At 38.0% G+C, this 25,157-nt stretch overlaps 1 protein-coding gene across 1 annotated transcript in view; it reads left to right on the top strand.

The window, feature by feature from the left end:
- Positions 1–25,157, top strand: part of IL17RC (interleukin 17 receptor C) — a 564,676-nt gene that overhangs the window by 203,625 nt on the left and 335,894 nt on the right. The window contains exon 2 of the mRNA XM_044077385.1: positions 8,615–8,636. Coding sequence (XP_043933320.1) covers positions 8,615–8,636 — 22 coding nt within the window. The remainder of the gene's footprint in view (positions 1–8,614; positions 8,637–25,157) is intronic.

Below are 25,157 nucleotides of genomic sequence, written 5' to 3'. Positions count from 1 at the left end.
CAGCACCTTTAGGGGGAAAACTAGCACTTTTTTTCTCAAAACTGGCACATAATAACCCAGGACAAATGGGTCCTAGACACAGTGTCTCAAGGCTACAAGTTTCACTTCCATACCCTACCAAGGACAAACGGTTGGCCAGACCTGCCAAAAAATCAATGGGCAGAGGCATAAAAGCAAGTTTCATCCCTCATGGACATGAGGGCCATTCAACAAGTACCAGAGCAAGAGCAGGAACAAGGATTTTATTCAAGACTGTTCTTGGTACCAAGAAAGGACAAGACCTGGAGACCAATACTGGACCTATCTATTCTAAACACATTTCTGGATATTCCAAAATTCAAAATGTTGACTCTACAGCAACTTCTGCCCATGTTGGGCAAGAAGGCTTGGCTCATCACTCTAGATCTAAAAGAGGCATACCTGCATGTCCCAATCAGACAAACATGCAGAAGATACCTCAGATTCAAAGCTGGCTTAATGCACTACCAATTCTCTGCACTGCCGTTTGGCTTATCTACTGCGCCCAGGGTCTTCACAAAGTGCCTGGCACCAGTAATTGCTTTCTGCAGACAAAGAGGAATACAAATATATCCTTACTTGGATGACTGCCTCATTCAAGCAGAGAACAAGGGCATTCTGTTACAGCATCTGGCATTTGTAAAGAAATTTCTAACAGGCCTAGGGTACACAGTCAACGAAAAGAAATCAAAACTAGTACCCTGATAATATTCCTGGGTGCAAGCTTAAATACAACTGCCCAGATGGCTTATCTCACGCCAGACAAGCAAAGACAACTGACTACCTATTTCAACCTGTTGGCAACAAAGGCCCAGTTATCTGCAAGAAAAATTCTGCAGGCTTTGGGCTTCATGGCATCCTGCATTCTACTAATTCCATATGCGAGACTGCATATGAGGAAACTTCAATGGTACCTAAAAAGTGTTTGGACTCAACATTGCCACAGCCTGGAAACAATAATTACCCTCATTCCCTGCCTGCAACAGGAGTTTCGATGGTGGGTGAAGGCTTGTCACCAGAACAAGGGACAGCCATTCACTTTACCCCCAGCCAGGCAGATATTAACAACAGATGCATCAGATTATACCTGGGGGGCCCACATGGCAGGAAGATGTATTCAAGGCACATGGTCCACAAACCAAATGCATCTACATATCAATCAAAAAGAGATGCTGGCTGTTCAGAATGCCCTGACAGCCTTCAAGGACCTACTTCATCCGGGACAACTATTGATAAAGACAAACAACACCACAGTCATGTGGTATATAAACAAGCAGGGAGGCAGTCATTCTTACCCCCTTTGCAGACTAGCCATGACTTTGTGGGACACAGCATTGACTTACCAAGTACATCTGCAGGTACAATTCCTGCCAGGAAAGATAAATACTCTGGCAGATGAACTAAGCAGAAACCTCATGGATCCCCACAAGTGGAAATTGGATCCACGAGTCTTTAGCATGATAACAAGGAAATGGGGATGCCCGGAGATAGATCTATTTGCCTCTCCTCACAACTACCAACTAAAAAGATTCTGCACAAGGACTTATCACAGACAAGCATGGAAAGTGGACGCCCTATCTTTCAGCTGGAAAAGCTTAACAGTATATGCCTTTCCTCCACTGCCTCTCCTCCCCAAGGTACTCCTAAAGGTCAGACAAGAGAAGCCAAAGATGATACTGATTGTCCCAGACTGGCCCCGCCAGTACTGGTATCCAATCCTAAGGAACTTGTCTCAATGCCTGGCTTGGCTCTTGCCTCAAATACCTCATCTACTATCCCAGCAAAACAAACAGATCCTGCACAGCCAGCTAAAGACCTTAAATCTGGCAGCATGGCGGATAATGTAGTCATACAAAATGCGCCTCTCACTAAAGCTGTGATGGATGTCATTTTGGAGGCCAGAAGGCAACCTTATGCCGGAAAATGGAAGATATTCTGTGCTTGGAACCAGGCACAAGGAATTGACCCAGCTATTCCAAATATTCCTCAGATTTTGCAATATTTAACTGAGATGCTGGACAAAGGCCTATCCTTTTCATCAATTAAAATTCATGCCTCTGCAATTTCGGATTATTACAATACAGAGCCACCAATCTTTTCTCATCCTTTATTAAGGCAGTACCTCAGAGGAGCCAAAAACTTAAGGCCTCCAAGGAGATCACCAATACCTGCATGGGACCTCAGTTATGTCTTGTTAAAACTCACCCTGCCTCCTTTTGAGCCAGCCGCTACTGCTGATATAAAATTTTTATTGTGGAAAACAGCTCTGCTCCTAGCAATAACCTCTGCAAGACGAGTCTCATAGCTACAGACACTCATGGCTGTGGAACCTTTTATCATTTTTTATCCAGACAGGGTTTCTCTGAGGACAAACCCGACATTTATGCCTAAGGTAGTGTCCATTGTGGCTCTTAACCAAGCTATTCATCTGCCTACTTTTTATCCAAACCCACAGAATAAAGGGGAGAGAATTCTGCACTCTTTGGACATACACAGACAGCTACACTTCTACTTGAACAGAACCAAAGCATTCAGAAAGACAGATCAACTACTAGTGGCATATGCTGCAGGATCACAAGAGAAAGGCTATCTCAAAGCAGACTATTTCTAAGTGGATAGGTCACTGCATTCGTTTCTGCTATTCACAACATGGCAAGCCAGTGCCTAAGGGCATCAGGCCACATTCAACCAGAGCAACAGCCACTTCAGCAGCCTTCCTCGGGGGAGTACCAAACAAAGACATTTTAGAGGCTGCTACCTGGAGTTCAGTGCACACCTTTACAAAGCACTATCATTTACCACTCTACTCTAAATCCAGGGCAGGCTTTGCCACTGCAGTCCTGCAGGGCCTCATAGCCGCTCCTAATGCTATATTAGCTCCAGCCTCTCAACCATAGCTTTGGGATTCAACCCAAGTGCAATGACTGCTACAGTGAAACACGAAGAACATAGTACAGTTGTGTACACTTACCATAAATGTAGATCTTCAAGTGTATTCACTGTTGCAGTCCAGGTTTTCCACCCACCATCCCCCATATCTTTGCTGGAACTTATCTGCACTTCTCTACTCTATACAACCTATGTGGTGTATTTGCTTGTAGTTTAAGTTATAACATATTTTGGTGCATGCATGTTTTATTGGCATATTTTTTAGCCTACCCTTTTGGGGGCACCTGAAATCTGGGGCAAGAAAAACTGAAGAAAATGGCGTCGGCTGCATCTTTTATATCCCTGACGCACTGACGTCAGGGAAGAGGTGACAGCAACCGACGCTGGACCTAGACTTTGGAATTCAGGCCGACTGAGAGTAGCCTGCCAGCAGGATAACCCAAGTGTAATGACTGCAACAGTGAATACACTCAAATATCTACATTTATGGTAAGTGTACACAACTGTACTTTCCCCTTGCCCTTTCAACGCCTCAGCTCAAGAATCACAGGCAAGGACACAAAATCAAGAACAGATTTTAATTACTGGTATTATATACCTGGAAAGTTGTTTGTATTTGTTTTGTTTTATTTTTTGTTGTTTTATTGCATTTTAAACAGGTTTTGCATTAGCAAACATTTTCTGAAGGGTATTAAGTCAGACTCACATGTCTGTCATTACAGATTGACCCCAGTCTATAATGCTTTAGCAGAAAGTCATATTTTTTGCAAAAAAAAGAACATAAATATGAGGGGAAAAATGTAGGCACAGTTGAGAAGCATGCCCTCTACACACACACACACACACACACACACACACACACACACACACACACACTCTCTCTCACCCACATCCATTAGTTACAGCCATTTTATGACTACACACCTCAGATACCTGCTTCAGATCAAGTGAATGAATAAATTCATAAATAATGGCCCCCGAAATTTATCTCTTCCCACTGCTGTCAGAACCACACCATACAGTACAATCCATAGCAATTTCCACCTGTCCCCTCAACTTCTTCGCTCAAGAATCAAGAGACAAAGACCAAAATCAGAAATACATTTTAAATATTTATCTTATACACTTAGAAAGTTGCTAATCTAACACGCTTTGGAAACATTGCCTGAAGGATACAAAGTCTGAAACACATGCCAGTCTTTATTTGTGACTGCAATCAACAGCAATTTGCCAGAAAGCCACAAATTTTACACAGAACAGATGAAAAGATCTCTCAAGTTCTTTGCTGCAGAACTGTCTATGTAGGCAAAAATAGTGTGGGGGGGGCCTTTAAAAGGGACACATTTTAAATATTTTACTTTGTTGTTAACCAGGTGAGACCACTGGACAAGTGTCCCTTTCCACTTTCTTGCTAAGTGACTAGTTCAGAGTCATACAGTGGAAATGGAAGGATTTAAACCCTGCACTTTTGATTAGAGAAAGCAGTTTGTGTACAGCTTACAGCCTTTCCATAACAATAAAAACTATGAAACTCTAATGGCTCGCATTATTGACTGACTGTAATCCTAATTGATTTACCAGAAAAAAAAAGTTAATGAGGGACGGGGTAAAAATATGAGGCAAAAACCAGAGCTGTTCTTCAAAATTAGAAACATAAGAGGCAGTCTTCTGTAATTCACTTAAAAATTACAGGCTTTGCATGGATATACATTTCATAGGTTCATAGATTACTACTAAGGCTCTCTGCCCCTGAGGGCCATCTTATGGTTTTATGACCATTTATAAATGAATATAGAGGTAAGGATGTATGTAGAATGGGGTGTTAGGTGTCTCTTTAGTTTTTTGCTTGCATTTAGTTGGAGCTTTAACTGTTTTCAGTGAGAGATGATGGAGTGTTTTCTTTTTGGTTCAATTGTAACACGCATTGGTCTCACACAAATTAACCAGAAAAGTCAAATACCAGACAGAAACTACTGAACTACCTTATTTGACAGTAAAACAAATATATTGGCAATACATTAAATTTTATTATTGAAAAAATGGCATGCATTAGTTTAAAACTACAAACACAATCAAAGTTAACATTCTCAAACACATGGAGAATCAAATCTTGCACCTTGTGTCTTTACACACCTTAACCATTATGCCAACCTCCCTCCCTTGTTTCCTGAACAAAAATAACTATTAAACTCTGATAACTGTCTTTATTGACTGACTGTAATCCTCAGGGATTTGACAGAGAATCAAGTTAGCGAAGGTCTAGCAATTAGTGCAGAGGATTGAGGCTCTAGACTCACTGAGTTGTTTCTTAAAGACAAAGGTATAGACTGAGTGTGACTCTTTATACCTCCATTTTCAGACTGTGTGACTCTGAGCAAGTAGCTTAACCTTATGCCTAGGTTGCCCTGAAAATTGGATTTATCTGGTTAACAAATAGATTAAAAAGAAAGACGGGGCATAAATATGAGGCAAAAAAATCATAGATTGATATATGTATGGTAAACTTTGATAATTTACCAGTAAATGACATTTTGGTCATTTTAGTCTGCTGAAATCATACTAAATGCGCACATACACACACAAAGCAACATTAACTTATAGATCCTCACTGCACATGGCAACTCAACTTACCCAAAAAGGCAAAACTACTCCATTATGATACACAATGGCAGCTTTGGGAATTCACTCTCTCTCTCATTCGCTATCAATTTGAGCCAATGAAACTAAAAATGGAGCTGTCATTATACATCAAAACAGAGCAAGTGAGTGTACCCAGGTAATAAGGGTTGAGAGATATGGGTGCAACAGTTGTATTTTTTGTTTGTGAGCCCCCACCCCCACATAAGCCAACACTGGGGTCTAGGCAGCTACTTAAGTTGCCTTGTGTAGTATGTTTATGTTCAGGAAGTGCGTCTTCTGTAATTCAAAACAGACCGGCTTTGTGTGTTTACGGGAACTACTTCCTGAAATAAAAAGCAGCTGCTGAAAGGCTGGATCTAAAGTGAGTTAGAGAGACAGAGAGACTGAAACAGAAGGACAGTCCACCAAGAGATTTTTTAAAGCATTAAAGAATGGACTACCAATGTACTCTCATATTACTTTCCGTGTTCAAGATTTTACGAGTTTAAATAATTTAAATAGGAATAGAAATTCTGATAATTTTCAGAAAATGATTAGCTGTTTTTCAAAATAGGTTATTTGTTCAAGAGTTCTGTAAGTGATGGCAATGTGTTCATGAGATTTTCATCAAATTATACCGATGAAAGAGTTACTATGAACAAAATGTCAGTTGTGCATTGGTAATGACTGTAGTACATGTATGACTCAAAATTTGGTGTTTTCCATCTATTTGAGAATGTTAACTTTGATGGTGCTTGTAGTTTTAAACTAATGCATGCCATTTCTTCATGGATAAAATTTAATGTATTGCCAATCTATTTGTTTTACTGTCAAATAAAGTAATTCAGTAATTTTTTTAGTGGTATTTGACTTTTCTGGTTAATGTATATGAGACCAGTGTGTGTTACAATTGAACCTAAAAAAAAAACATTCCATCATCTCTCACTGAGCTGAAAACTGTTAAAGCTCCCACTAAATGAAAGCAAAAAACTATGACGCCTTGTACACCGTTCAACATACATCCTTACCTATATATTCATTTATATATGGTCATAAAACCATGGAAAAAACATAAAGTCTAAACTATTGAATCAGTGATGGTGCACAGATAATAAAATGTCCCACAGTGATTTACTACAAAGAACAGCAATTTAAAAATTGCAAGGCAGGAAAATGTGTGTAGTGAGTTGAAATCTTTCATAGATTTTTTAGGTAGTTATTAAGCATATAGGCCAGGTCACCACCGGAGAGCCAAGAAAGAGTACTGTCTGGTGAAATGGTTTACGAAGAGTTGCAAAAGAAGGCTAGAGCAATCAAACTCAGGACTACAGAAGGTAGCTCGTTACCAGGCCATGTCCCCAATCCTCTGCACTAACTGCCAGAAGTAATAATTAATGATACTGTCCATAGAAAATCAGAGAATGGCGGAAACTGGTCACAATACCCCTCACATGCCAAGCAAGAGCTCTACCATTCAAGTGAGCACTCAAGCAAGTTTTGGCCAGTTTATACTTGACTTGGAGTAGGGAAGCAGTACAAAACTGGCCTGGAATTCAGATGTGCTGATAATTAGGAATGAATGCTATGGCGAAAAATGTCAGTATTCCAACAGTACATGTCTAGAGACGAATGTGAAGGTGATTATTTACAGTGGAGGACAGGGCTTTATTAACAAGGCAGGAAGGGTGATTGAACTGCAGCGCCAGACCTCAGTGTTAGAAACTGGCTCTGCTCCTGCAGTTCTAGTTTAGCCCAAAATGTTGTGCTGCTGCCACCACCACTATATCAAATAGGAGTCTACTACAGATGATCAAACTTTTTTCATCAACTTTCCTATGGCCGAGACCATATGATTGACATTTGAAAAGTTCGAACACCTGAAGAAAAAAACAAAAACAAACGAAAAAAAATTCCTGGCTGTTTTTGCAGGGGGCAAGCTCCCCTGCACCCCCACACCCCCTGCTATTTAAATATACACACTCCGAGATCGCAGTGCAGCGAGGAATAGGAAATTTTCCCATTCTGTGCTCTACGGAGATCTCCACACAGGACGTTCGAAGTTTTAAAACTTTGATCATATGGTCTCAGCCATATGAAAGTTGAAGTTTTAAGATTTTGATCATCTATAGGTGACCCATCAAACAGAAGTAGCCTTCTGAGTTTCACCTCCAAGTCCATGTGCGCCTCAATACAGCACTGGTGGAGAATGCTCTTACTCCAAAATAGAGAGGTTTCAGAGATGATCAGAGTATTTAAGGGGTGTAGCTCCGTAAATGGAGGCCTGCGTGAAGATTGCCCTCCACAAGAATGCTGAGTGTATTCTGTTGCAATGTATCCTCTTTCTAAAAATTATTTTTTTAAGTATGGGGGGCATTCTTTGATTATTTTGCTCTTAGGGAATTGTCTGCCAAAGAAATGAAACATCAGTAGTACAGGAGAGGAAACCTCAATTTTTTTGTGAATAAAATATTTGAATATTCTCAAATACTACTTTTATTTTTGATTTACCCCACTTTTCAAATTGACTTTTTGGCTTTGGACTTAGGGGAACCCTGATTATTCTTTGGTTCTGCAAAAGAAATTACCTAATTTTTTTGTTAATTTAAATAAATGATATAATGATTAATTATTAATATAATGATTAAAAATTAGGCAATAAGTGTTTTTTACAGCGTAAGCCATGTTTAAATTATGGATTGTCTATCAGTTTTCTTCCTTTGGAAAATAATTCTGCATTTCAGTTACATTACTGGTTATAATCCATTCTATTACTTTTCTTGTTTATGTAGATACAGTTTTCAGAGCTGCTTGAAAACCTTTTCATATTCCACTGTTTTGATTAAATTACTTATCAAAGCTGTGTACAATATGCAGTTCTAATGATTTTTTTCTTCTCTATATCTTTGTCTTTCAGTTTCTACTTGTCCTGTAACTTTAGCTAAAAACAGGCTGTGGACTGGTGTTAAGAGTCAGATTTAATTCCAGAAAAGTATGGCAAGACAGCATATAGACATTATTGACTGACTTAGACACAAGGATCACTGTTGTAAAATATGTTGACTGATTCTTCTTTCTTTCTTCCTTTCAGGGTTTCGTATGTGACACAGACTGTAAGTACTGAAATCTTTTATTGTTTTTCTGCCAGCTAACTTCTTTATAAAATGATGTGTTGCTATGTCAGGGAAAGAAATCATCTCATTTTATTTGCGTGTCTATTATGACCTGGTAATAGTGTAGCACAAATTTCAACTGGTGTGCATCATCATATGTAGTCCAGGATATGGGAAGGAAGCAAGTGCAAATGGCAGGACGTATTATCAAGCAATATTAATTACAATATGATTTTTTTTTAATTCTTACTCTGAAGGTGACCACTAGCTACACCTACATGACTCTGTTTAGGATAGTCCAACTGGATTCTGTACATCTGCATTTTGATCCTCAGATAAATCTCTAAAAGTGCCACACAGTAAGTTATTGTTGGTATATAACAACAGAGATATTCATACATCAGAAGTTTATACCTTAGACCATTGTGTTTGATTATATACAGCACATATATCAGAAAAAAGTGCTGTGTGACAAAACCTTGGAGCATACAACAAAAACTTAGTGATTTTTTTCCAGGGGGCACACCTCCCATACCCCTGCTAATTATATATACCAACTCTGAAATAACAGAAAGCCAAGGTTTGTTGTATGCACAAACCTGTCAATCATCTGTTTTATCAACTAAAGTGCGTAGACTAAACAGATGTTGACTTTAATGACTTTTGACTAAGTTAAGAATGTGTGTGTGGGTGTGTGTGTGTGTGTGTGTGTGTGTGTGTGTGTGTGTGTGTGTGTGTATATATGTGTGTGTGTGTGTGTGTGTGTGTGTGTGTGTGTGTGTGTGTGTGTGTGTGTGTGTGTGTATAAATATATATATATATATATATATATATATACACATATACACACACACAAATTAGTATATTAGAACAGAGTGCCTGCATGCCAGCCATCTATAGATTGTCTGTATCATCATGATCAATAGTATCATTGAACATCAACATCAAAACTTTGACGTCCACACCGAGAACCATATTACAATTATTAGCCATCTTATGAATAATTACAATTGTTAGTCATCTTATGGATAATTACAATTGTTAGTCATCTTATGGATAATTACAACTGTTAGTCATCTTATGGATAATTACAATTGTTGGTCATCTTATGGATAATTACAACTGTTAGTCATCTTATGGATAATTAGAATTGTTAGTCATCTTATGAATAATTACAACTGTTAGTCATCTTATGGATAATTACAACTGTTAGTCATCTTATGGATAATTACAATTGTTAGTCATCTTGAATAATTACAACTGTTAGTCATCTTATGGATAATTACAATTATTAGCCATCTTATGAATAATTGCAATTGTTAGTCATCTTATGGATAATTACAATTGTTAGTCATCTTATGGATAATTACAACTGTTAGTCATCTTATGGATAATTACAATTGTTAGTCATCTTATGAATAATTACAATTGTTAGTTATCTTATGGATAATTAGAATTGTTAGTCATCTTATGAATAATTACAACTGTTAGTCATCTTATGGATAATTACAATTATTAGCCATCTTATGAATAATTACAACTGTTAGTCATCTTATGAATAATTACAACTGTTAGTCATCTTATGGATAATTATAATTGTTAGTCATCTTATGGATAATTACAGCTGTTAGTCATCTTATGGATAATTACAATTGTTAGTCATCTTATGGATAATTACAGTTGTTAGTCATCTTATGGATATGCAGTGGGATGTCCAATGTTTACTTAGTAATACCTCCACAATTTCCATACCCACCACTACTGTGATCCTTAATCTTCTCTGGCCCTAATATTACATTAAAGCATTTCTTTTTTTAAGAATAAGAAGAAACTTCACATTTTCATCCCTCATCTGTGCATGCACCGTAACAAAGCCATACAGATGTATACCTATAAAGATTCTTATTTCATTTACAAACATTGAGTGTAGCAGAGAAAGGAATACACAAGTGTATTTCATGAAGAAATTGCCTATAACAAGCATATAATTATGTAGAATTTTTATCAACATGCCCTGCTGTCAAAGTCAGTAAAAGAGTAGGAAAAAAAAAAAGAAATGATTACCATTTTCATCAGCAGATGAACAGGACAAGGAAAAGAAGAAAACAAATTTTTTTGAGAAAAAGTAAAGGTGATAATTTGTAGACAAAATCTGAGTGGAACCTGTTCGATTTTTAACACAAAATCCATAAGATACAGTAATAATCGGTTACCTATTAGAAAATCAAAGTTACGGAACTTCGAATACCATATGGTCGACACCATATGATCGAAGGTCCATAACTTCGAAATTAAAAAAAACAAAGACAACATACCCTGATGGGTTAAAGCAAGGGGGCAAGCCCCCTGCACCCCCCACCCCTCGCTACTTAAATATACCAACTCCAAGATCGCACTTTAATGAACTACAGTGCAGAAAGGGAAGATTTCCCTTTCCTACACTGTAGCATGATCTCAGAGTTGGTATATTTAAGTAGCAAGGGGTGTGGAGGTGCAGGGCAGCTTGCCCCCCTGCCTATACCCTTTACTTTTTTTTTTTAATGTTATTTTTGACAAAATTCAAATTTCCAACTGTTCGATCATTAAAGGTCGACCTTTAGTGATTCGGACAACTGAAAATTCAATGTTCCAATAGGAACCTGTAATAATCTTACTGGCCTAGATGGGAGTCTTTTTTGAGACTAGAAAGATATGTAAAGGGAAGCAGAACCTGTGAAGGACTTTGACTGGCAGGCCAGCACTGGCTAACTGTATTCTACCACTAAGTACCGGCGGTCTAATTTGCTTAAAATGATGCCATGGCATGACCAAAATGAAGTATTTACAGCAGGCTTTATGAATTTATGGTCAGAGGTTTGAAGTTTTAGAAAATAAGAAATACTTCTGTATGTACATCATGACAAAAACGTAGCTTGGAAAGCAAAGCAGGAAAAGCTATGAAAATCCTACAATTAGTAAGGAAGTATATGACAAACTACATACAAACAGTAAGCATTTCATGGGTGAGTTCTAATGCAGCCCTGAATATAGATGTCAAATGTTATTACCTATAATGAAGCTAAGGTACTTGTTATCAGGAACAGTCAATGGTTACTCTCCTGGTCCTCATTCAGTAACATAAGTTGAGACCTACCTTGGTCTATGTGTGTGTGTGTGTGTGTGTGTGTGTGTGTGTGTGTGTGTGTGTGTGTGTGTGTGTGTGTGTGTGTGTGTGTGTGTGTGTGTGTGCTTGTGTGAGGAAGACCACCATAATTTCAGTTGTAGGTCTGTATAAAAGAAGGGCTGAATTGCTGATGATAGAATGGGTTATAAAGTAAATGAAGTTTGTTTAGAACTAAATGGATGATTGTCTGTAACAAAGGAGGATGGCACTACTGCAAGATGGGACAGAGTGATTCCAAGATATGCAAATTTTGTGATGTTTACAAATATTGGAAATCACAGCAGTCCTAAAGGAGACTGTAGCTGACATCTTTGGATGCAGAAAGTGTCTCCTCCATTCTCGTAGCCCATCATATGGACAGTTTGACAGAGTGAGAGATGGACAGGCAGACAGGAGACACTTTCAGTGAATGTGTATATTATGAAGTAATTTTGTTGAAAGCCACTTTTGCCTGAAATGGAGTTTGTACTTCTCCCCACTGTTCTTTGGCCTGGCAATTAGTATATATAGATCTAGGGTGAGTTCCCCACATTGCAGCTATAAGGGAGATTCCCTCAGCAAAACATGTTTACCTTGAGGTTTGTTGAAAGTGGGTTTCAACAGTTCCATTTTGCATACTTATCACACTCTGAAATTTTCTTCAGTAAGTCAACATGAATGTTTGAAATTGCATTATGGATTTCCAATGTCCGAGTCTACGTAGCAATTAGCTGCAGTAAATGTATTGTTGGGGTCATGATGGAGTTGGTTGTTAAGGGCAATTAGAGCAAAAACTACCAGCACAAAGACACAAGCCACCTAAACACACTACATGGCACAAAAGGTGGTTTTATGCAGTCTTCAGTTATCTAAACTAAAAACAACTTTTTTGCAAGGAAAAAGCCCACCTGCATCCCTTATGAGTGGGTTTCACCCACACTATGCTCTATGTATATATTTACACTCCAAGGCTATTGCAACTTACAGAAAGAGCAGTCAGTAATAAAAAAATACTCTCTCACTTTCTCTCCAGGTACTGTGATCATAGACTGAACAGAGTACAGTTTGAGCCCACACACAAATTTTTATTACGTGAATCATGCAAATAAATTTGAGCAAAGGCTCCAATTGGCTATAGTACTTGAGCACTTGCGAAATAAGCACTCAGGTCTCAAGCACCTACACATAACCATAATAACATAAAGGTGGAAGACACGATGAAATTCATTTAGGATCTTGTGTCCTTCAAGAAGAGTGAGTAGATGATGATTGTTTACCTTTACAAGAATATAAAAAAGGGCAAGTAGTCATGCAATTAATATAACATTACACCAATTGATGAGGCAGTTGTGTGACATGACAAAACAGTAGCTAATTACAATATGCATAACACACAATGTTTCATACAGTGGTTGAGAAAGGTACAGATTGGATAAGCCAATTTCTGTGCACCTACTTTCACAGATGCTGGTAAAATTGGACTCTGCACTATGCATTAAAGATGAAGTCATTTTATGGAGGCAACTAGTAATATAAGGCATTGGTAATAGTCTTAGTTTAACAGAGGATTATTAGCACTGTTGCCCTTTTTAGATATGAATATTAAGCTTTTAAAGTGGTATGAACATTTTTGCATCATTGCAGTAAGTATGGGGTCTAGGAGAGGATTAGGTAGGCTCATTTTTCCCAGAGTTACAATTTTTTTTGATACTTGAGAAAAAGCAGAGTATGAAGAATTTTAAATAAAACTTGAAGTGAGCTTTTTAACTTGCCCACCTCTAAGAGACGGAATGGTGGGGAATTAGGCCCAGTTTACTAAAGACAGGAGATACAGAAAAAATGTCTCTAAAAATGTCTTTATATGTTCATAGCTGTTCATGTTTTTTTTTAGATAAACAGGTGGTGAAGGTAAACATATGGTCACTAAAACAGCTTCCCAACACTTATATACATTGTCCCAACACTTATGATGGTAGGAATGGTAGATGGCACTATCCAGTTCTGTGCTGAGATTTTTATTTGTAAAATTATGGTTGTAAAATGAGACAAGCTGAGGTAAGGCATAGATTCTGATGCGAGGCAGATAGAAGGGTTCATAATGTTGGGACATTCAGGATTCAGATAATAATTTTATTGATAATCTAATGTTACATTAATTATAAGCCAGTGTAGTATCATTTTTAACATAATCGCTACTAATATAGGAGGAATTTGTAAGCAAGCAGTAGTGAGATGCTTACTGTTGACGACTTTTTGTGAGAAAGGAAGATAAAGACAAATATTTTGAAAGTGGTAACAACATCCTGTACAGGTGAGTAAGAGGAAGACAGCATGGCTGATAAGTTGTCATTGCTCATAATTGTCATGTTAATGGCGTGTGCGTGTGTATGTGTATGAGACTGAGAGAGAGAGAGAGAGAGAGTGAAAGAAAGGCAAATATTTAATAAAAAGGGAAAAAGAGAAAGAGGGAAAGCAAACAAGAGAAGAAGTAGGCACAAGTATGTGACAAAATGGCTAAGGTGCTGTACTGAAAAATTAAAGACCAGGGGTTGAATCCTATTAGTTTTTACTTATATACTGCGTGACTCTAATTGTCTTGCGTAATTAATTTATACTTCTGACTTGCTCTTATAAAAGAGGTCATTGATTTCAGCTAGCTTGCCTATTAATCAATTAAATTAAATAAATTCTCTGTTGAGAAGTTACAGTAAAAGATCAGCTTTTAACAAGGTTAAAACAAATTATTATAGCTTATCCTTACATTGGCAGTACATTTTTAGGATATCTGATAAATATAAAAAATATTTAGAATACTGAAAGGGAGGTGGCATCCTTCCCCAGAAAAAAGAACAAAAAGGAGCATATTAGCAACAGCAGGGCACTTAGCTTCACATTACTGTTGGGACTGTAGAACGTTCACAAACTGTTTATATCACCAGAAATCAGAATGCTTTGTCTTTTCACTGTAACAGTTAAACATTTACGAGGCACTTGAGGTGCAAAACAGGTACTGTTATGGGGCTTTCTACCTTACTCTGACAGAGAGATGCAGTTTTTATAGTGATTAGATGCACTGAAAATGTAAGAGCTCAAAAATCACAGCCAAACATTGCCTAAGCTAATAAAAACTGTGAGTTTAGCTTTTTAGTGCAGCTCTCTGGACTTGTTATGCGCAACTGTTTTTGAGCTACTCCGTTTTTGACTTGCTAAAATCTGAGTTACTTGTTTGATATCGCTTGCTGAATTTACTTGAGATTCTGCTGAAATAGAGGACTACAGAATGTTTAATGATAAAAGGGTTGCTAATAGCATCATTTTACTAGGCAGAGCTCGCCTCCAACCATTCGCTTGGACTTCTTGACCAAAGTTACTTAGTGTAAAGCTCAAGGGACAATCGTAAGGTGATTATCTTAAACTCTGTTAAAGCTTTAGCACTGTATTTTACAATAGGCAAGACTGAGGAGGATAGAAAATGTGGCTAACCCTACACAATGTAATGTAATGGTTAAGTGTTCTGCTACCCAGAAGGCCACAGTGATGATCCCAGAGAGCATGATGCATTTGATATCCAATTGTGATGAGGCTTTAACGTTAGCATTTTACTGCAGATAAGTCTTCCCTGAGGTGCATAAGAATATGGTGTACTTGGTATTTAAATGGTTCATGGAAGATAGGAGTAATTATAATACGTAATATTGCAAAAGCTAGAAACTATGTAAGGACAGAGTAGAATAGTCACTCTATCATGACAGAGATACAGGTTATTACATACACTAATGTTACAGTAGTAGGCTCTGTGACAAATGAGTGGGAAAGTATGGAATAATACACTGGATGGACAGGGATACCTGAGAAGGAAATATAAAAGCATATAGAAGTACAAAGCTTATTATTTTCCTTTGTTTTCACACAAGGTCAGGGTATCAGTATGAAGGTAAAGTAGACTGAAATAAGGACAACGTGGCAGACTGAGTAGCTGGCAGACAAGAATCTGGACATGAGCTCAACATACTAAGCAGTCACAAGACATAGGGATTAAACAAACTGTCACCCTTTGTCAGGAGCTACTCATGGTACTCTCTGCTGGGCTGTAGACCTTCTCCCCATAAAAAACAAATAAAAAAATAAAATTATATTAAAATACAGAAAATTTCAGAAAGTCAACTATTATTTTTAATTTAAAAGCAGCATAGGTTCATAGGTTCATAGGTTCATAGGATGATACTAGTCTGTTGGCCCAGAGGCTCCTTATAAGCATAGCCAAGAATTTCACCAATGTTCCCACAAAGTCAGCACCTGTTTCCTCTGTCCAGCACGGACACAGGTGGGATCCCAGGGGTGTATTTTCTGTTTCCCATCCAGTCAACCAGGTTCCTCTTAAAGAGAACTAGTGAGGTACTCTGCTTGACATGGACAGGGAGTCTATTCCACAGATGGGGGAGTCTTTAGGACACAAATCTATCCCGCCAACAAGTTCTGTTAATGTCACAGACCCAGTTGGGGCTTTGTGTGTGGGTTGTGTGAGTGGAGTTTGACTTATGGATATGTAGCAACTCCATCAAGGCTGGGTCTGAGACGGCCTTGTATGCCAGACACAGGACACATCTGAGCAGTCTGTACGAGACTGAGTAGAGGGGCAGAGCTTTTAGCCTATTTGTGTAGGATAGATGTTTGAGACCCTGGATTTTCCTGGTCAGGAACCTCTGTGGTCTCTCCAGCTGCTGCATGTGCTTGGCAAGGGGGCATTGTACTCAATAGTGGGCCTCATAATGGAGGAGTGCTGGGATGTTATGACCTCCTTGTTCCCAGATGAAATATCCTTACTTATGAGGTGGGATGTGTAGAAAGCCTTCCATACAACAGAGGCAACGTGGTGGTCAAAAGTCAGGATGCTATCAACCTGGGTGCCCAAGTCCCTCACAACTGATTGTGTGCTTAGTACATTATTATTAATGTGATAATTAGTGTCAATGCCATTTTCCCCAAAGGGGATAATGATTAATTTTTTGGTATTCAGTTTGAGGCCATGCTTCTGACACCAGTCATTAGTTTGGGTAAGGCCCTCTTGGAGAATGTTCATGTCACAAGGGGAATTTAAGACAGCGCCCAGCTACAGTCATCTGCAAACTTGTCAGCCACAGATGACTAGTTTTGGCTTGCACCTCAGGAAAGTATATCCCAAACAGTAGAGGCCCCAAGACCAATCCTTGGGGTATATGCTGCACATTATGGGTCTGCTGCTAGAGGGGGCTTCCCCTATTTTGAGTAGGTTCTGTCAGTGAGGCAGTTAGCAACCCATCTGATAACATATGGGTTGATGCCTAGCTGGGAGAGTTTATCTGTTTTTCCTGAGTGGGGAATAGTGTCGAAGGCTTTCGCTAGGTCAGCGTAGGTGGACTACACCATCTTCCCCTCATCCACTGCTTTGGTGACTATTTCGAAGAAGTTGACTAAGTTTAACAGGCATGATCTCTCTTTGACAGTAGTGGTCCTTTAGTTTAATTCTTTGTCCAACATTATTTTATTTTTACTTTTCTCCTTGATTTGTGACCTAAGAGGTTGGAAGTTATGTGTTTGGAAGTTGGGGGGGGGGGGTCAGTGGATTGTACACTGTATTCTGACAGCAGGGAGCTGAGAGAATAAATCACTGTGTCAGTTATTTATGTACTGATTTATTCATCTGATGCAACCTGCACTAAATCCTCAATTACAGTCATACAAGTGGCTGTAATTGATGTGTGTGTGTGTGTGTGTGTGTGTGTGTGTGTGTGTGTGTGTGTGTGTGTGTGTGTGTGTGTGTGTGTGTGTGTGTGCTGGAGATGTGATTTATCAATAAAAGCAGACTGGCAGCATATGTTCTACGAATGCCATTTGATTAAACCATATTGGGATAAAATAAATTATTTTCTGCAAATGGTATTCAATGATTAATTCCAGATTTCCAAATCTATTATTTTGTTTAATGCACTTGTACCTGACTGTGTGCCAAGAACAAAATATGTAATCTTATGGACTCTCCTAGCTATTGCAAGGAAGAACATTACATCAAACTGGAAATCCAAAGCTTCTCCAGCTTTTAAGCAATTCATGAATATGGTGTCAGCAATATCGCAATTGGAAATGAACACTATTAAAGGAAGAACTAAAAGAACTACATCATTATACGTAGCATGGCAAAAAGTAACTGAAATACTGGAGAATAATGACTGCAGCAGATTATAATCAGGAAACAGTTGTATAGAAAGTCAATTATATGTCAACAATAGACACCCTTGTAAATACTTTATTTTGGTTTTAATGTTTGATATCTATTTAGAGGTTTTAGCCTACCTTTTTAAATAATTTGTAAATACTTCATTGTCATAAATAACCTGCATTCATGTTTTCTTGTTTTTGGAAATGAATAAAAATATTTAAAAAAAAGAAAGTACATGTAACACAAAACCTTTTATTCTAGCAATTTTCTGTTTATAAGATCATTGTTGGCTTTGTCCAGGTTTTATGTGCTAAAATGTTGAGAGCTACGATAAGAACTGAATTCACTGAGTGTATTTGGGAGGCTGTATTCCCCCATTATTGTCTTTGTCTAGGTGTTTTGTGCTAAGAAGTTGAGAGCTATGGTGAGATCTGAAGACTAAATGATAACCATTTAAGTTTCAGTCTAGCTATCTTTCAAGAAACAGCTGATTTGGCATAGTGGTATGTTGCTCTGACTGTAGAGCATGGGGTCCTGGGTTCATGACCTGGCAGTGAAATGCATGGTGGTAACACATCATTTTATTCTAGCAACTTTCCAAGGTTATACAAGTAATGTTTAAAATGTGTCTCTAGTTTTTGGGCTTTTGCCCCCCCCCCATAATTTTTTTCTTTTTTCATATTTCTTGTGCTTCATAGTTGAAAGATACAGTTGAGTGTTGAGTGGATTTTACAAGGAGCTGAGAGCTTGAAGAGAAGTTTAGTGCTGCTTATGCTGAGTCTGCTTGCATTGTTAATAGCACAACAGGTAGTGTACTTGCTTTTGATGCAGAAAGCTGTGGGTTCTACTCCCACAGTATATAGATGCATTGCTGATACTGTACTGTGTTGTACTTTTAAAGGGGGTGGATGCTGAAGTCCTGGGAATGTCCTCTTTGGTGGAGATACCTACTAATGCCGTCTGTCTCCTATTGCAATATTACTAGCTTATCATTTTTTATGTAGCATAGGAAATGTATTCCTCAAGGGCAACAGGCACTTTATTTGTAGATGAAACAATGAAACATAAAGTTGTTTGCTAGCAGCAGATCTCTTTAATGTGGAATTATTTAAATGACTTACTTTTGCAGAGATTGTGCATATTTACTGATACTGGTGGACTGCAGAAGTTTGAGTAGACTTTTATGATAGAAATGTTCTGAATTGGGCAGTTTTGTCATTACTGGTGCGTGCATTTTGTTTCATTGTTTACTGGAAAAATGGTCCAAACAATAAATTTAAAACACCTTCTAACAACTGTACTGTATTATACAAGGAATATAATTAAATACAATCAGGAAGGTGTATCAAAGAACATATGTATGTTTCCTGTGCAAGGGGCATATGATTTGAAAACAGCCCAGAGTTAATCTTTATCTGCCACTGGCCAGATGTATTTTCTTTGAATATGGGTTTCAATGAGTGTGAGTTTCAAGGGCAGAGAAGTTTTAATGCTAAGTCTATTTTCATTGTGAGACTGCATTGCTTTGTTTAACAGATGTCTTAGTGTTTGTTCTGTAAGATGTAAAATAAAACGCTTAAATGAAATCCAAATCATTGTAGAAGTAAAGCAGTATGCACATTACAGTGTTTATGGTAAATGGGACAAAATAGCCAAGTAATGGGACATTGGAATAGCTGCAAAGAGAAGGCCCCATTCGACCATTATTTTGGGGGGGGGGGGCAAACTCAGACAGCCCTGGCTGAAATATACCTCTCAACTGTCCAGATTTTTGCAGAATGAATAGATTTTTGCTTCTTATTTTTGGTTTGTTCCACATAACATTTGTGTTTTTTTTGACAAATCATTTAGGAATGAAGTCACTAAATAATGACAGACGTTGGGTTTTAGACTTCATACCCTTCAGAAAAATGCATGCAAGACTTGTTATTCTGTCAGCTGTCTAAGTTTATACAAGAGCAATGTTTAGTACCGTTTGTATGTCCCCCCCCCAATATATTTGGCCTTGTCCAAATTTCCTGCGTTGAGGTATGCACAAATAAATAACTTTATAAAATTAGGTATATCCAAACCTATCATCTGTCCCTGATTTTAGTTCAAAATGTTTCTCTCCCCTAATAATCCCTCTGCAAAATGGCAAATTTGGAAGAAAACACGGAGGGTTTACAATTAATACATAATTGTAATGATCAAAGTTATAGATTACTTTTAATGTCAGAACTGCATGTAGATTCTCTTATTTTGTCAGTTGCTCAAGTTAACATTACTAATATTTTAAAAAGTGTCCTTTTGACATGTTCCCAGCTGTATTGTGTGGCTATTTCATATTTTTGCATCACATTTTTGGTCCATTTTTCATAAAATTGTGGTTTTCTGTCAAATTAGTGGCAAGTCATTAAAGATTGAAGTTGGAAAATAGTGACATTTGAGTTTCAGATTTCATACCCTTCAGAAAAGTCATACTAATGCAAGACCTAATTATCTTTCTAAGTTTATAAGTGCAATATTTAAAAATTGTCCTAATTTTTTTTGGCCTCTGTCCCACTTCTATGTATGGCTTTGTCCAGATTTCTTGCTCTGAGGTTGAGAGGTATGACAGATGTATTAGAGCCATCACTGTCAGCCAGAGACATTTCAAATTGTGACATACTTGTTGTAGCCAACTCCCCCACGTAGTGACTCTAGATGTGTCCAAGCAAGACAAGAAGCAGTTATGCAGTGTTAAGTGTGCAGAGTATCCCCCCCATCCAAGTTCGACACAAGTACTACAGTGGCTTTTCATCTGTCCTTGATTTTGCAGAATGTTCTGGTTTTCTGTCATATTTTTATACTGTTGATTTCTGCTACTTCTTGTTCAGAAAATGCATGTTGGTGCAGTGCATGTTGCTCTGTGTTTAAGTAGCAGTGCTTTAATGACCATCAGGTAAGCTTGTCTGAGACTGTAAGATGCAAGCAAGCTTTAATAAGCATACTGTTAAAGAATTACCAACACTGAAAGCCTTTTTGTTGTTGTTATGCAGCGAATATTTACATAACTAGATAGCGTATAAGCCTTGGGTATTGAAATGCATATGACAGTATTTGTAATAAAGGACAGGATTACAGTATTTTCAGAAGCTCATTACATTTGTTGGAGACTTGCATTCATTTTTGCAAGCTTTACCCGTAAACTAAACAGAATGTCAATCTATCATGTGTGGTCCATAACCTGTGCAGTAATCCTTTAAGCAATTTATCTTGAGTTGTTTCTTGTTTGCTGTTCATTTTTTCCTTTGATCATGTTTTCCCCATGAAACAAGTAGATAGCTGTCAGGCAGCATGTCTTTTTAGGATAAGAAACATTTTTCCAAGTGGGGGTATCACAGAGATTGCTACTTTCAGTATGTTACTTGGTACTTTTATAAAGATGAATATAAATTATAATTAGAACTGCAGTGCAAGGAGAAGTGGTTTGAGTTGAGTGCTGCTTGTTTTTTATAGTTGATTTTGACTGGCATTCCAGTAATGTATTTGAAAAGTAATTTGTTTCTTCATGACTCTCAACCTTTTTGTTTCTATCTAGATATTAAGTAAACTGTCATGTAGCCAATGCACTGAATATTTTTTCTTCTACACTTCATTTTGTCTTGATTGGACTCTCATAATGACAGTTTGGCACCCAGGGCAGCGTATTTAATTAAAGTCCCAGTTTTTTGTGTTTTTTAGCATAGCCATGCCCCTTTCTAGTTGGCCACACCCCCTCCCATTGGTCCCACCCATTCAGCTGTCTCCTGCAGCCCCTCTTTGATTTGAAGCCACCAGCCACCACTGGTTATGCCTATAGTATCTGATACTGCATTCAAGCTAAACGTTCTGTCATTTTGTTAAATAAGCTTTGATAATTTAAGCTGGCAATTTTTAGTGGTGCTTTTTCATTCTACACATGAGTATGCTGTGTGATATAATGCCAGGGTCATTTCAGAATGTAACCACATTACAAGAAGAGTTTACAGATAGTTACTGGAGGAGTAGGGTAACGTTTGTCAGATGTCCAAAAGCAGGAATTTGTACCTGTTTTCATAAAGTAGTATGGTATATGGAGGGGTTTTAACAGGGTCTATATTAGAACATTGGCTTTTTAAAATGTTGAATGTTCTAATATCGACCCCTATTCAGCGAACACTGACAACATTGAACATGCAGAACAGCAAACTTTTTCCAAGGGAAAGAATTTGCTGTTCTGACACACATACACGCAACACAAACACACCAAACAAACAGCAATCCACACGCATACACCTAAAATCCTACATCTAACCCTACACTAAACTGTACACACACCACTAGCTATCCACTTACCTTAACCCAAACCCTAACCCTAAGGTCCGTCACTATCGCACACTCACCTCACCTGCGCCCTAACTCTAACTCACCTACCCCGCCCTAACCCTCACTTCCACACAATCGCACACTTACCTGAGCAGCGCCCTAACCCTAACTCACCTACCCTGCGCCCTAAACCTCACGTCCACACAATCGCACACTTACCTGATTCCGACCCGTAACTTTCCACCACAGTGCTGAACATAGCAAAGCCACAGGAACAGCCAACCAAATTCCTTTCCTAGGAAGAAATTCAGTGTTCTGTAGCTTTGCTATTTTCAACTTTCGCTGAATAGGGGTGGATATTAGAACATTCGAAGTTGTGAAACTTTGATGTTCTAATATAGACCCGTTTTAACATGATGACAGTTTTTAAGAGGTTGTCGTTGTTTGCTTAAGGACACTATGTGGGATCTGTGGAACAGTGAAAATTTAAGTATGAATACAGCCAGATATGCACCAAGTCCAAAATGGCTACATCTTGGAGTATTCCCTCATTTCCAAGGTACCGCAGTCTCACAGTTGGTGTACCTAAGTAGCGGGGTTGTTTGGGTGGGGGTGTAGAAGCTTTCAACTTGCAAAATAATGCTTTCTAGCTGTAAAACTGTGAGTTTTACAGTAGCTATTTTGTTCTGAGAATGACTCAGTTTTCAGACTTTCAAGACATATTTTAGAGTCACAGACTTGTGATAGGGGATTCACTGCAACCATCTGAAGCACCAGGTCACAGTGTATGCCTAGGTACAACAAACTCATCACCATCTGCTTTATTAGTTGTTACTAGCTTAATCACCTTCAGTTTTATCTGGAAACTTCAGTGTAAACAAGACAGATGTTTTATTCGGTCTCTGTTTCAAGCAGACTTGGTTTTCTTTTTCTCTCCTTTCTTTAAAAATAGCAGGACCATTAAGTATCAGTTGAATAGAGATTATTCTTTCCACCACTTAGCTCTTATAGCAATTTCCATGTTGGTGTCTTCTTCCAAAAGAAAAAAAAAATCACATAGTATATTCACCTTACATTGTACCCCAAATGCTAACATTTCCAACAGATAGTGCATGAATCCACTTTGGACATGCAACACCTGATACTGTGAATCCCTGAAACTTCAAACATTTAAGTGTGGTTCCCCCCCAAAAAAAAACATTCAAAAACTCACCTCTACACCTTCAAATGACTTTTTCAAGGAGGCTTATACCCATAATTTTGATGTAAAAATAAACCTAATGTAGAAATGTCATTATTTTGGATTATACAAAATGGTACATGGTATAAAGATAAAGCATCTTTGAAAATAATGTCCTTATTCTTTAAAAAAAATACAAGCAATATATTTCATTACAGGACATGTAGAGCAATGAAATGTAGCCTTATATGGCATAATCCCACATCTGATTTTCTGATGCAAAGTACAAAACATTCAGCTTTGAATCATTTAACTCAGAGACCTTTAGTCTTGTATTATTTCTTTCCCCAAATTGTAAGGAGAATCCAAGATCTGCTGTCTGTCAGTTATTAGAAAACAAAGCCTATGTTTCTCCAACTGTCTACTCAACCTCAAATTCCTTCTGAAGAATGTACTGTTCCCAGTATCTAACGATATCTTCTATAATGTGTATTAATTCCAAAACGGGTCAATATTACAGTGTCAAAATGCCATAACAGCGAATACCAGAAGGTTGAGACGTATTCAGCGATATCCACTTCCACGTTTCGCTGAATTCTTATAGAGGAAAGATATAGTTGGACAGCTACACAATTTTGCCCTTTTCTTCAGTGTAGTGCGATCTCAGAGTTGGTATACTTAGTTAGAGGGGTGGCACAGCCCCCCACATAGGGGGGGTGGGGCGAAGCCCCCACATGGGTGGATTTGGTTTAGGTAAAATTAATTTTGTAGCATTGCAGGGCAAGTATTTGTTTGCCCGACAAGTTTTCAGTGAATTGCGGAAATGGATTTCACTGAATACTTGTCGGCCTTTTGGTATTTGCTGTTACAGTGTTTTGACAACCTAATACAGACCCTTCCAAACACCATATAGACCCATATTCTAGGTATGCAGTCCATGAGACCACTAAGGAGTCTAGTCAAGTTTTCCAGTTGCCTCAAAGCACTGTCTGGTTAAACGATTTGCTCAAAATTACACAGAATGCAAATGCAGGGTTAGCAAATCAAAATCCTGGACTACAGGAAGCAGCTCATTAACAGCTCATAACCTTAATTCTCTGCACCACGTACTACACCAGAATAAATAATATCAACACCATGCCTTGAAACCCATTGCTTTTAATCTACCTCGTGAGCCAAATTACGGGAAAATAGCAGACATTAGCAGGCAGCCCACATTAAAAGTGTTAAATCAAGTCCACGTTGTTGCAAATATGTTCATCGTCCCCATAAATACAATAAAAATGTACAAAGAGCTATAACACATTAAAGAAAGTAATTATGATGTTAGTGTTTTCTGTTAGTTGCCTGTGTACAACTGTAATTATGCATTACACTGGTGAATAGTGAAATAATAAAAATGCTGCATACAAATATCTATATATCATATCTCTGTAATAAAATGAATGCAAGTGTCAGTAAAATAGATAGCACTTGAATACATTTGGTAGTGCTGAAAGGTGGTTACTGCAGTAATGGAAATAGACTTCCCATTGTGTGCACAGACTATGGAGTTGCTTATAATATTTAGGGGGGGCACAACCTCCTACACGAAGGGTTAGAATTTTTTTCCCCAAGTGAAAAAGTGTTTACTTCAACTTGATGTAAGGCATTATCAGCTTTAGACATTTTTTGTTTAATCTTACACCCTTACAC

This window comes from Protopterus annectens, chromosome 7.part0 (genome assembly GCF_019279795.1).
Source record: "Protopterus annectens isolate FY-2018-M chromosome 7.part0, PAN1.0, whole genome shotgun sequence".
Lineage (NCBI taxonomy): Eukaryota > Metazoa > Chordata > Ceratodontiformes > Protopteridae > Protopterus > Protopterus annectens.
The sequence above is the reverse complement of the archived record's forward strand: the minus strand, read 5'-3'. Positions and strand labels throughout refer to the sequence as shown.